Source organism: Erinaceus europaeus, chromosome 7 (genome assembly GCF_950295315.1).
Source record: "Erinaceus europaeus chromosome 7, mEriEur2.1, whole genome shotgun sequence".
NCBI lineage: Eukaryota > Metazoa > Chordata > Mammalia > Eulipotyphla > Erinaceidae > Erinaceus > Erinaceus europaeus.
Genome location: NC_080168.1, coordinates 80,335,047 through 80,348,897, shown reverse-complemented (window position 1 = coordinate 80,348,897; position 13,851 = coordinate 80,335,047). Strand labels below are relative to the sequence as shown.

Genomic DNA, 13,851 nt, shown 5'->3' with positions numbered 1-13,851 from the left:
TCAGGGGAAATTGCAGTGCTGTTGTATCCTTCCCTCTCTTTTGAAATGAAAAAGTAGGCCCAGTAGCAATGGAATTGTGCATGCTGACGGCCCCAGCCCGGCCCCACCACCACACACACACACAAAGGTTACAAATAAAGCCAGACATCTTGTTAGTAAATGCCAGCTCACTTTATAGTTATCACCTGTTGCATGTGAGGCTATAAAATCTGAAGTATAAAATATACTTCTTGGTATGAATCAGACTGAAGAACAAAATGACTTTAGGCAAAAACTTCTTTAGGCAAAAGAAGCTTCTTCAAAGCTGCTGGGGTCCCAAGCCCAGAACTGAAGGAAGGTTCCATCTAAATTGTCCATACTCTTTCCTGCATTCCAGGTACATGACACAGGGCCATGCTTATGACTTCCAGTGTTCCCTAGCTGTCTGTGCCCTCATCCTGGGACTCTGTTTATTACAGACATTCTCTAGGAAGCATTGTTCCTGCCTCCTGTGATGGCAAAGACTGACACCTTTTCATAGAGCCTAACTGCAAACATTTCAGGAATGAGTTGGGAATTAAATCATTTTGATTTTTTTGAAGGTGGATGGTTTAGAGGAACAGAGTTGTGTTCCGGCCAGTTACATTCTTTATAGAATATTATGGAGAAAAGGAAGACTTATTTTTATTTTATTTACACCAGGATTATTGCTGGAACTCAGTGCCTGGACAACAAACTCACAGCTCCAGAAGTCTTTTTTTTTTTCTTTTGATAGGACAGAGAGAAACAGATAGTAGAGAGAGGGAGGGGGAGAGAGAGAGAGAGAGAGAGAGGAGAGAGAGCCCTGCAGCATTGCTTCACTGCTTCACTGTTCATGAAGATTCCCCCTGCAGATAGGGACTTGGGGGGTTGAACCTGGGTCCTTGCATAAAGTAATGTGTGTGCCACTTCCCAGTCCCCTATCATTTTAAGGGAATAACAAAAAGTATTCTGAAATCCTGTACAGTTTTACCTAGCAGGTCCTTATGGAGGTGCTTGAACATATTGAGCAAAAGAGCAGTTAATAAATGTTTATCTAAATATTACAGGGTTCTTTTAAATTCTCCTCAGAGAGCACCAAGTGTTTTGCAGCTAAAGTTCTTAATCTTAGAAGGCCTTTTTCTGCTCAGAGTCTGTGTGTTGAAACCTCCCTCCCATCACACCAGCACTTCATCCCCTTCCCTTTGCACTGCCAGCTGGCATTTTTTTTAGACTTCTCCTAGGTCATCTTTGAGAACTTTTCTGTCGCTGTATTTGTATCAAAGACCACTCTGAGTCATGGCCACATGACTGGGAAGTCTCATGTTCCCCAATTCCCTTCCGACTCTTTTCTTTCCCTTTCAGCCTATCTGGTGCACTGTTGTGAGATTACTCTTTCTCTGAAAGCCATTTTCAGCACATTGAGGCCCTGTTTACAAGTTGTTTCTGATTTGCCTATCATATCCAAGCAAATCTAAACTTCTTCAGCCTTGGATTTACGGTCAACATTAGTGTAGTAACAAAACACATCACTCTCTGCTCCCTAAAATTGCACAGCTCATCCATCTAGGGCTTCCTCACACTGTCATCTCTCCAATCTTGTAGTCTCTGTGTTCTGGCTTCACATTCATGCTTACATTTCTCTCTGCATCATTTATTTTTCTGTTTCTTTCTTTAAAAGACAAAAAAAGGTTTTATTTTATTTATTTTGTATAAGCTAGATTTTTATCTGGGAGAGACAGAAGTCAGAGTACCAGAGGATACATGCCTCTCTGGGGATTAACTCAGACCCCAGACATGCAAATCTTGTGTTCTACCTGTTGATATATCTCTCAAGCTGCAGTTCACCTATTTCTTTGACAAGTCTAAAGCCTGTATGGCCCAGCTAAACTCTCCGTTACTTTAAATACTCCATAAGATTTTTCTCTGACTCAAAGGAATACTTGTGAGATGATAAAATGGACTAACAAAGTTTAAGTCATTTGATCTCTGTAGTTTCCTTACTCTGGTCCTTGTGCTTTGTGCCACATGTGCTTAATTTTTTTTTAAATAATTATTTATTTTCCCTTTTGTTGCCCCTATTGTTTATTATGTAGTTATTATTATTGTTGTTATTGATGTCGTCATTGTTGGATAGGACAGAGAGAAATGGAGAGAGGAGGGAAGAGAGAGGGGAAAAGAAAGATAAACACCTACAGACCTGCTTCACTACCTGTGAAGCGGCTTCCCTGCAGGTGGGAAGCCTGGGGCTCAAACCAGGATCCTTATGATGGTCCTTGAACTTAACCCACTGTGCTACTGCCCGACTTGTAGTTTCCAACCTAATGGCCTGCCCATCGTGCCAGTCCACCTAAAATTAATTGTGTTATTAATAAGGATTAGAAATTAGCACACCTAGTGCCAAACCTGTGTAATCCGGGTTCAAGCCTGGGCATATGTTGGGGTTTCACAGCACCAGGAGAAGCTCTGGTACTATGGTATAAGTCTCCATTCTCTCTCTAAAATTAAAGAATGAAAAAGACAGCTTGGGAGTGGTGAAATCATGAATGCTCAAGATCAGGTGCTTCAAAAGTAAGTGTTACTACTTCATTGGTTGGGGGAAAAAATGCTTTTTGAGAAGCCAAATAGTACTGACCACTTTTCCCATGTGGACTAGGTTAATTTATAAAGCACTACATTGCAGGTTTAAGTCAATTAAGCTGACTTAACTATGCAGCTAGGTGTGATTTCTCTAATCTAAAGTGATCATTAAAAATATACAGTCTCTGCGGGCCAGGCAGTGGCCCTGATTGGGTGCACACATTATAATGCACAGGGACCTGGGTTCAAGCTCCTAGTCCCCACCTGCAGGCAGGGAAGCTTCACAAGTAGTGAAACAGTGCAGCAGGTTTCTCTCTCTTTCTCTCGCTTGCTCATTCTCTCTCTTTCTCCCTTTCTCTCTCTCCCTGCCTATTTCCACATTCTCAGTCAATTTCTCTATCCAGAACACATACATACACATACTCATCTTAAAAAAGAAAATATATATATACATAGCCTTTTAGAAGGAAGGCTTTGTCACTTATAGTACCAAATAGAAGTGAGAATACTACAAAAACTCTACTGTTACACTGCCATTTGTACACCAGACACTGTGCTTGGTCTTTTAACATTTGGTAATTTAATTCTCATGTAATAATCTTCCTGTGTGGAACTGAGCTGCAGAACCAGGACTTTTTGCTCTAGTGTTTAGGTTCCCCATGGTGAGATCACAGAGCTGCCCAACCAGTACTCCTGGGTTGTATTCTGCAGCTGCAAGCTATTTTCTAATGCCAGCGAAAACACTGAGGAAGTCACTGTGGCAATCTTCAGTTTGTATGAGAACCACCCTTCATCCTTGAATGGGAAGCATCTAATCAAAACAGCCAATGAAGATATCTCTGTCCTTCACCTGTTTCCCTTGACCTAAGGGGACTTACTCCCCCCTTCAGTTTCTAATTAATCAACAAAATGACACACAAATTACATTTAATAAGATGCAAGTTTTGGCTTTCTGGTCTGCAAAGAACTTGTAATCTAGCCAAATAGGTAAAACACATCCACATGGGAAGGTAACAGGGCCAGGCTAGAGTGGTATGGGCAGAAGTGTTGTAATTGCTCAAGCGAAAGACCTCTCAAGATGGGACTCTGAATCGGCCTTTGAAAGGTTGGTGGGATTTCTAAGGCAGAGAGATAGGACAGAACATTCTTACACAAGGACTTCAGCATTGAATAAAAACATTAAGGGGCAGTCAGTACATCTGTTTACTGGAACATATTGTATTTAGACAAAAGAGATGGCTGGATAAAGGTGAAGACAAATGACAGAAGGTCTTAATATCCTGTCTGGATATTATCTTAGAGGAAGTCAGTGACAGTTTGAAATCACTGATGAGAATAGTGTTGTAGGAGGATTATTAACCTGCCAACATTGTGATACATAGAGGTCAGAGGAGAGAGAGTAAGGCAGGAAGACACAGGAGGTTGTCATACTGGTTCCAGTATGGGGTGTGTTAGACCTTGGACATAACAGATGGAAGAAATTACAAAGAATCTGTATTATTTGTCAACTGGGAATGCTGAAGAAGCACTAAAGAAGGAGGGGGAAGGACTCAAAGATGACTCTGAGTTCTGAATCAAAGTCTCTTGAGTTTATCTCTTCAGACTGCATGTGATGTATTGTATTAAAGCAAAGGACTCTGGCTGGGGAAAGAAGGGGCTCTAGGGTCCAGGTGCATGATGGTGGAAGGGAATCTAAGTTGGGGAAGGGAGTGTCTTATAAACACCTATCATGGGGAGATGAGAGGTTGTACCTGTGTGTCAACAACTACTGTAATCCATCAGCCCCTCAATAAAATGGGAGGGGGGATTTTATCTTCTTTGAACCTGCTTGGCAATTTATTCTTGAGTGGGCTGGGGAATTACATATGGAGCCTGGGCCTCATACATGTGAGATTTCACTGCTCATGAGTTACAACCCCCCCCTTTTTCATACTGATAGATATGGAGGGTCATAATAGCAAGGGAGCTTTATATAGTGCCATAAAACCTCCCATGTGGTGCTGGGTCCTACGCCTCACCTGGCATGAACCCTACCAAGTGACCTATTTATATATTTAACCTTGAAAAGTGACTACTTTCAAATCAATGAAAACAATACTTTCTGGAAGAAGCGTTCTGAGAATTACATCCCTGACAGTCATGGACTCATGGCACTAGGTTCTGTCACAGGGTGACCCCATAAATAGCCCTCTTGAGTCCCAGGTGATACAAGCAAGTAAGTTGGGGTGACCTACAGCAGGCTTTACCTAACTCTTCAAATGGTGAGATCTTAATGAGAATGTTTATTAGTCATCAGTCTTGGGTCAAGATGGTACAAGGATTTATTCTCTGTTTCAGAAGGTACTATGAACTACATTCCTTTTTTTAAAATTTTTTTTGAGGGGAATCACCCTTGTTTTTGAATTTTGAAACAAACTGAAAAAGTGTTCCAAGCCAATCTTTTTTTTAATGTTTTATTTTTTATTAGTGATTTAATATTGATTTACAAGATTGTGAGGGATATAATTGTACTCTATACAGTTCCCACCACCAGAGTTCTGTGTCCCATCCCCTCCCCTCCAGTGGAAACTTCCCTATTCTTTATTCTTCTGGAAGTATGGAGCAGAATTCTTTTTGGGGTACAGAAGGTAGGAGTTCTGACTTCTGTAATTTCTTCTCAGGTAGACATGGGCATTGGCAGGCCGATTTATACCCCCAACCTGTTTCTATCTTTCCCTAGTGGGATAGAGATCTAGAGAGGTGAGGTTCCAGGGAAGCACTGGTGAGGTTTTCTGCCCAGAGAGATCCGGATGGAATCATAGTAACATCTTCAACTTGGTGGTTGAAATGCAGTAAGATGGAAAGCAGGAAAAAAATGTTTAATAAACAGGAAGCATAAAATGGGGATAGAGAGGAGGCTGGGCAGTAGCACAGTGTGTTAAGTGCACATGGTGCAGAGTTCAAGGAGACCGAAGTAAAGATCCTGGTTCGAGTCCCCGGATTCCCCACCTATGGGGGGTCACCTCACAAGTGATGAAGCAGGTCTGCAGGTGTCTATCTTTCTCTCCCTCCTCTGTCTTCCTGTCCTTTCTCGATTTCTCTCTGTCCTATCCAACAATGACAGCAATAAGAACAACAACAATAAACAACAAGGTCAACAAAAAGGGGGAAATGTTTTCCAGGAGCAGTGGATTCATGCAAGCACCAAGTCCCAGCAATAACCCTGGAGGCAAAAAAAAAAAAGGTAGGGGTAGAGCAGATGAAAGTCGGGACCTTAGAGTAGAAGGAAGCTAGGAAGTCTATTTTAGGAATGTTCCTAGGAGCCTAAGTCTATGCTTGAGCTAGACAGCTACCATAGGGGTGGACCAAAAATATTGTCTCAGAAGATGGTGTCAGAGTTGAGTGTAGAACTAGGTAGCAGGATTAGTTCTAAGTCAATATTTATGGTCACTTAAAAGTAAATAACTGATGGGTTTGGGCAGTAGTGCACCTGGTTTAGTGCACACATTGCAGTACACAAGGACCTGGATTCCAGCCCCTGCCCCCACCTGCAAGAAGAAGCTTCAGGAATGGTGAAATAGTGCTACAGATGTCTATTTCCCTCTCCCTTCTCTCTCAACTTTCTGCCTCTATTCTAAATAAAGAAAAAAAAATTCTTAAAAAAGCAAATAACTAGTACCTAGAAGTTTAGGATTTCGGTATTAAGTTGTTTTGTCTTACATCAGCTAAACAGAGGGAAGGGAAAAATCAGCCCATTCTTTCTCTTCTTCTCACCTGGAATTTCTCAATTTAGGATCATAGAGATTGCAGCCTGCCACTCTGCACACACCTCTGCAGCAAAGACGCAGAGCGGCCACATCTACATGTGGGGCCAATGCCGGGGCCAGTCAGTCATCCTGCCTCACCTCACCCACTTCTCCTGCACAGATGATGTGTTCGCCTGCTTCGCCACCCCTGCTGTCACATGGCGCCTCCTGTCTGTGGGTACGCTGGTCATTGACCATTTGGATCACTGCTTGAGAAGTGGGAATTGCACCCTGGACTGCTTTTATTGTAATAGGAAGGACTTGTTTTAAACACAACATCTAGTGCTTCCCTTCTAATGGGTACCCATGAAAGGAATTAATTTCTCTTGAAAGTACAGAAACTGACTCTGCATGCTAGATTAAAGGTGCTTTTGTTTGACTGCTTTTATTTGTTTGTTTCTCTCTCTCTTTTAAATTTCTTCATGGGGGAATTAATGGTTTACAGCCAGCAGTGAAATACAGTAATTTGTACATGTGTATGCAATTTCCACATTTCCATTCAACTCCCACTAGGTCCTCCTCTGCTATCATGTTCCAGGACCTGAACCCTCCTCCCACCCCCCACCTCAGAATCTTTTACTTTGGTGCAATACACCAACTCCAGTCCAAGTTCTGCTTTGTATTTTTCCTTCTGTTCTTATTTTTCAACTTATGTGAGATCATCCCATATTCATCCTTCCCTTTCTGACTTATCTCACTTAACATGATTCCTTCAAGCTCTGTCCAAAATGAGGTGAAAAAGGTGAATTCACCATTTTTAATAGCTGAGTAGTATTCCATTGTGTATATATACCACAACTTGCTCAACCACTCATCTGTAGTTGGATACCTTCCAGGTTTTGGCTGTTACAAATTGTGCTTCTGTGAACATAGGTATACACAGATCTTTTTTGGATGGGTGTGTTTGGTGCCTAGGATATATCCCCAGGGGAGGAATTGCAGGGTCATAGGGTAGGTCCACTTCTAGCCTTCTGAGAGTTCTCCAGACTGCTCTCCACAGGGGGTGAATCAATTTACATTCCCACCAGCAGTATAGGAAGGTTCCTTTGTCTTCACAACCTCTCCAGCATTTGTTGCTGCTACCTTTTCTGATGTATGGTATTCTCATAGGAGTGAAATGGTATCTCATTGTTGTCATGATTTGCATTTCTCTGACAGTCAAAGACTTGGAGCATTTTTTTCATATGTTTGTTGGCCTTTTGGATCTCTTCTATGTGAATGAATATTCTGTTCATATCCTCTCTCCATTTTTGGATGGGGTCATTTGTTTTCTTGTTTTTTGATGAGCTCCTTATATATTGTTTGAATGCTTTTTTGTTTAACTGGGAAACTTCATCCTTTCTCTGTTTTTATGTTTTTTTTAATATTTATTCCCTTTTTTGCCCTTGTTTTATTGTTGTAGTTATTATTGTTGTTGTTATTGATGTAGTCAATGTTGGATAGGACAGAGAGAAATGGAGAGAAGAGGGGAAGACAGAGGGGGGAGAGAAAGATAGACACCTGCAGACCTGCTTCACCAGCTGTGAAGGGACTCCCCTGCAGATGGGGAGCCAGGAGCTCGCACCTGGATCCTTACGCCGGTCCTTGCATTTTCACCACCTGCGCTTAACCCACTGCACTACTGCCTGACTCCCCTTTCTTTTTTTCATTAGTATTTTAATAATACATAGTTATATATCAGAAAATTCATGATGTATTTTTCTGTGTAAAATGTGCAATGACTTTTCTGACAACCCAATCAACAGTTCTGCACTGCATCCACCACCAAAGTTCTGTGCCCCCAACCTCCCAACAGCAACCACCAGTGTTCTCACAGAGTCTGAGAGACAATTTGGCAACTTGTGTTATGTTTGTCTATTTTTACAAGTTCATGTGTTTCAATTCCTTAGATTTCACATGAGTAGAATCAACTAGTAATTTTCTTTTACCTTTTATTTCACTAAGCATAATCAGCTCCATCTCTATCCATTTTGTCCCACAGAACAGAAAATAATCTTTTAAATTGCAGAGTAGCATTCCATAGGGTAAATCACACATGATTTCTTTATACAGTCATTTGTTGGTGGGCATTTAGACTACTCTACTCTTTGGCTATTGTGAATAATGCAGCTATGAACATAGGGGTGCATATATCCCTTTGAATTAGTGTTTTCACTTCTTTTGGATATATGCCTAGCAGTGGCATTGATAAGATTTCCATTCTTATTTGTTTAAGGACTCTCCACACTGTGTTCCATTGAGGCTGTACTAGTTTGTACTCACCACCAGTAGTATAACAGTTCCTTTTCCTCCACAACCTTGACAACACCTGTCATTTCTTGTTTTTTTGATGTAGCCCATTTTCACAAGTGTGAGGTAGAATGTTAGTATTGGAAACCACATATTTTATTTTTAGTTAGTATATCTGATCAGACACTCAAACATCTTAACTTAGTAAGATAGCTTGAAACCTCTTTTTAAAAAAATTTTTGCTTTGCCACATTTATGAGCAGATGTGTTTGAGGCTCTTTAATTATAACAGAGATGCAAATTCATATTTAGTGGAGAAAAAGTAGTGCTGAATTTGTGAGTTACTTTGAAACACATATTTTCACAAGTGGTGACAGAGCAAAGCTATATTGTCACTTGGATTTTCATTATATCTATAGTTAACTCTGGAAAATTTGGTGTTAATCTTTTAGAACCTGATGACCACCTCACAGTGGCTGAGTCATTAAAGAGGGAGTTTGACAATCCTAATACTGCAGACCTGAAGTTTCTGGTGGATGGAAAGTACATTTATGCACATAAAGTCCTTCTTAAAATCAGGTAAAGAGTCATTGATATTTACAGTCATAATTAATGCTCCTCAAGAAGCATCAGTAGTTGTGGAAAAAAATAATACTAAGGGTGTTTTTGTCCTTATAAGTGTCTTTTTCAGTGTGGGGAACATATACACAAAGCACAAAATAGGGTGATACTAAGGGTGTGGGATAGCACATGTGTACTGTTGATGTTAAATAAATCTTCTAAGGCCCAGGTTTCCAGTGTGGGGAGGGGTTTCTTAATATTTGCAATAAGCAGTGTTCCTTGACTTGTGTTTACATTGTCATCCCCCTGTGTGCACATCCAAAGTCTCTCTTCTTGTAAGGACACCAGTCAGGTTGGACTAAGGCCCAATCTAAAAATCTCATTTTAACTTGACTACTCTATAAAGTTCCTACCTCAGAGGTTTGGCGTCTAGTATGTGGATTTGAAGGGGATACAATTTATCCTCTACCAGAGTACAAAGTTGAAGAAATAAAATTACTCAAGAGTTTGTAAAAATAAACCTACCCGGTTTCCATAAATGGTACTCAGTGGATCATGGGTGTGGTGTGGGAATGATGCCTGGGAATATGACAGACAGGCCTCTACCCAGAGTGGCCAGAGGCAGCTTCTAGGTGCCTGCCATGGTAGGTAGGCCTCTCAGTCTTGTTGAATGAATGAAAGCTTCTGACCAGCAGTGAAGGAAGCCAAGAGGCAAAGACATGAAACTGTGCAAGCTGGGAGAATCAGGTGTGGTGTAGTGGTTTTCCCTTTTCTTCTTATTTGTTGTTCTCCCCTCTAAACCTCTGGAAGGTCACTTGCATTCACCCAACAGCTAGGACCTAACGTAGCTGCTTTCTCCCTTCAGGTGTGAGCACTTCCGTTCTTCTTTTGAAGACAGTGAAGAAGACATTATAGAAATGAGTGAGTTTTCCTATCCTGTCTATCGTGCCTTCCTGGAATACCTGTACACAGACAGCATCAGCCTCTCTCCTGAGGAGGCAGTAGGTAAATGTCACCAGATTTTCTAAAGAGATTAGCAGTGTGCTGAGTAATCATAGAGGTGGTTTCTATAGAGCTTAAACGGAAATCGCTGTGATAGTCATCACAGAAGTTATTTTTTGCATGTGTTGAACCCAAACTCATGCGTCTTGTTCCTCTGCTTTGCAAAGGTTGAAGAGATTAATAGAAAGAAAGGGGTGAAATGATAATGAGACATCATTGCTGAAGTGCTTCCTCACTCACTATAAATGAGCACTGCATGTTACTGGAAGATGTTTAAATTACAAAAACAAAATAGTAAAACATACTTAATAATAGGCCCTGACAACTTCTAAAGCACTGAATTTCCCTCCCAGGTGACTTTTGAGAAAATCCACTGTGGTCTGATGCATTGTCTTAAAGGAATTGATGAGCATCTACCACACTGAAGGCTAACTGACAGTACAGAAGAATACAACCCAAGTTGTCAAACAGGTGCAGAGTAAAAAGCATATTCAATTTTAGTTTATAACTGTCAGCAGTGATGCTGTTAGCTAGCTAAAGAGTTACTCTCTAAGAACTGAAGAGCTCAGCCTCCCAATTTTCAAGTTAAAACACTATTTTACATGTTTAAGTCTACACTAGGTCATTTACTTTCCTTCAAGTTAACAAAGGACTGACTGCTGAAGTCAAACAATTTCCCTTTCTTCTGTAAACATTCCATATTCCTGCCCACACAGGAGTGTCACAGCTCCCTTCCACACCTGCAAACCAGACAGACAAGGTGGTCCTCCTGTAGAGCTGGCATTTGGATGCAGGAGACTACCCATAAAACAGTCTTGGACATCCAGGAGTATCAGGGAAAACCTCTTCCAGGAAGTGCTATTGAATGGAGATCTGGGGGAAGCATAAGGACATAAGCCATGCAGTTGCTCACAAGGAAATAGAAAGTGCAAAGGTCTGAGGCAGGAAAAAAATTTAGCATGTTGAGCAAGAGGAAGAGGGGGAAATAAAAAAGAAAGAAAGAAAGAGGAAGAGGGCAGGGTGGTTGAAATGGCGTGAGCAAAATTGATAGTGGTAAGAATTGAGGTCAGAGAGTTGGTTCTGGACAAGATCATGCATAATTTTGCAGACCAAAGTGAAGAGCTGAAGTTTTATTCTTTTAATGGAAATCCTTTGTAAGGATTTGAGCATGAAGTGGGCATTTTGTTACTTGGGATTTGTTTTATTTCTAACAGTAAATTAAAGAAAAAGTGGCTTGAGCAAAGTGGTTTCCTTCTCTCCCATGCAGAGATACAGTGCACTCTTTCATTCACCCGGCCCCTGTGCACACAGCCAGAGTGTATTTGTGTTAAAACCAGCAGTTTCTCCATGAGACAGTGAGAAAGGGGCAAAAGGAAAATCCCAGTGTCTATTATGAAAGTAAGAATCCTGGAAGTTTCACTTCTTTCAAATCATAAAAGAGTCAATCAAGTTTATAACCCAGATGCATAGCAGGATGAAAAAATTGGTAATCTTCCTTGGCCATGGGTCAGCCAAATATTTATGGTTTTAGAAGAAAGAGACAATGTGTAGATGTGGATGTATGCAAGGTGGGTGAACCAGCTAGCAACTTCTACCACAGGAGTTATGTGATTTTTTTTTTTGCCTCCAGGGTTATTGCTGGGGCTCAGTGCCAGCACTACCAATCCACTACTCCTGTGACCATTTTTTTGATGTTTTTTTTTTTTTGATAGGTGAGAAATTGATAAAGATGAGGAAGAGAAAGATAAACACCTGCAGACCAGCTTCAAATGCTTGCAAAGCAGCCCTGCTGCAGGTGTAGAGCCGGGGCTTGAACTGGGATCCTTGAGTAGGTCCTTTCACTTCATACTATGTGCATTTAACCCGGTGCATCATGGCCTGGCCCCTGTGATTTGTTTTTAAAAGATCAGTAATTATAATGGTTTGGATATGCGCTGCTCGTGATTTGAGCTAGGGTGGTACAGCAGTGGAGGTCTTGAAAACAGATCAGATCTGGAGTAAATTTTGAAGATGAAACTGATGGTATTTGTTAATAGATGTATAATCATATGTGAGAGGAAGAGAGGAAGGACTCTCTGAAGTATTTGACCTGAGTACCTGGAATAATGGAATTGTTATTCATAGAGATGAAGAACATGGAGAGCAGTATGTTTTGCTCATGAGTTTTGTGCTGGAACACAGTGGCATATAGGAGAAGCCCCTGACTCAGGCTTTCAGTTTATCATCTTTCCATACCCTCAGCTATATCTTCCAACAGCTATACTCTGCTTCATAAGGTGGGCTGTGGGCATTGCAGCCCCAGTGTCTAAGCTCTATACACTCCCAGCCGAGGTCTCCTTGGCATGTGGTCTGTAGAGGCGTGGTTTCAAAAGGAGGAGACAGCCACACATGTAGACAGCCAAGGGTTGTGTGGTGTGTGTGTGTGTGTGTGTGTGTGTGTGTGTGTGTGTGTGTGTTTTAAGCAAGAGCTCTGCTTAACTGTAACTTACAGTGGTGCTGGGGATTGAACCCAAGTCCTAGGAACCGCAGACCTAAAAGTAATTTTGCATGACCTTTATACCATCTCCCTGGCACTATTTATTTAATGAGAGAGAGAGAGACTAAGCCTGCAACCTATAGGCATGAAAATTGGATACGCTGTCTCTGCACTATCTCTTATTTCTTAAAGCCATTTTTCAGTGTGTTCCAGGTATGTATGAATATATTTATTTTATATGGTGGTGCTGGGAATTGACCTGGGACCTCAGAGCCTCAGGCATGATAGTCTTTTGCATCACCATTATGCTGCTCTCCAGCATGTTCCTAGTCTGTGGCTATTTATTTGATTCAGTTCAACCACATTATTAGGTAGAGCAATATTATCATGTAAGCCAGCATAAGTATTTACATAGCCTTTCACTTTAGGGTTATATTCAAAATCATCTCTACATGGTGAAGTAAGTTTAAATTAGAATACTCAAAACCAACCATTCCCCTAACAAGTGTCTCTTTCTACCAGGACTGCTCGATTTGGCTACATTTTATAGAGAAAATCGTTTGAAAAAGCTCTGCCAGCAAACTATCAAGCAAGGGATCTGTGAAGAGAATGCCATTGCTCTGCTCTCAGCTGCTGTGAAGTATGAGGCTGAGGTGAGACAGAATCTTTCATTGAGCTAACCTTTGGGGGTAGGGTAGTGGGGTGGTGGAAATATTGGGTTTCTATTTCATATCTTAAGCTGAAATAACCTCTAGGTAAAGGCTTAATGTTAAGTAAGTACAGTACTAGAAAAAAGGGGGGCAGGCAGTGGCGTACCTGGCTAAGGGCATACATTGCAGTGCACAAAGTTGCAGGTTCAAGCCCCTGGTCCCCACCTGGTCCCTGCAGTATCTCTCTTTCTCTCTCCCCATCTCCCTCTTCCCTCTCAATTCCTGTGTGTCCCTTTTAAAGAGAGAGAGAGAGAGAGAGAAAGAAAAAGAAAAAGGTGTATTTGTCATATAGGTACTGAGCCCTAGTGAAAACCCTGGTGGAAATAAAAATAAATAAATAAAAGGATAAAAATGACTTGTACACACAAAAAAATATATATGGATATATTACCAGATAAAATAAAGTAAATGAGGCTGGGAAGAGTGCCAGCAGTAGTGTGTCAGACTTTTGCCAGAAATTGAGGTCCCAGGTTCCGTCCCTGGTAAGACCAGTCAACTGAGCAGTTCTCTG

General features: G+C 41.2%; 1 protein-coding gene across 5 annotated transcripts in view; it reads left to right on the top strand.

The window, feature by feature from the left end:
- RCBTB2 (RCC1 and BTB domain containing protein 2) overlaps positions 1–13,851 on the top strand; it is a 51,662-nt gene that overhangs the window by 31,654 nt on the left and 6,157 nt on the right. For 4 of the 5 annotated variants that reach the window (XM_060194843.1, XM_060194844.1, XM_060194845.1 and 1 more), the window contains 4 exons: positions 6,350–6,540; positions 9,044–9,170; positions 10,018–10,157; positions 13,153–13,283. In XM_060194843.1, the coding sequence (XP_060050826.1) occupies positions 6,350–6,540; positions 9,044–9,170; positions 10,018–10,157; positions 13,153–13,283 (589 nt within the window). Of the gene's footprint in view, positions 1–6,349; positions 6,541–9,043; positions 9,171–10,017; positions 10,158–13,152; positions 13,284–13,851 lie in introns of those variants that run through there. The other variant, XR_009550754.1, reaches the window with a different exon arrangement.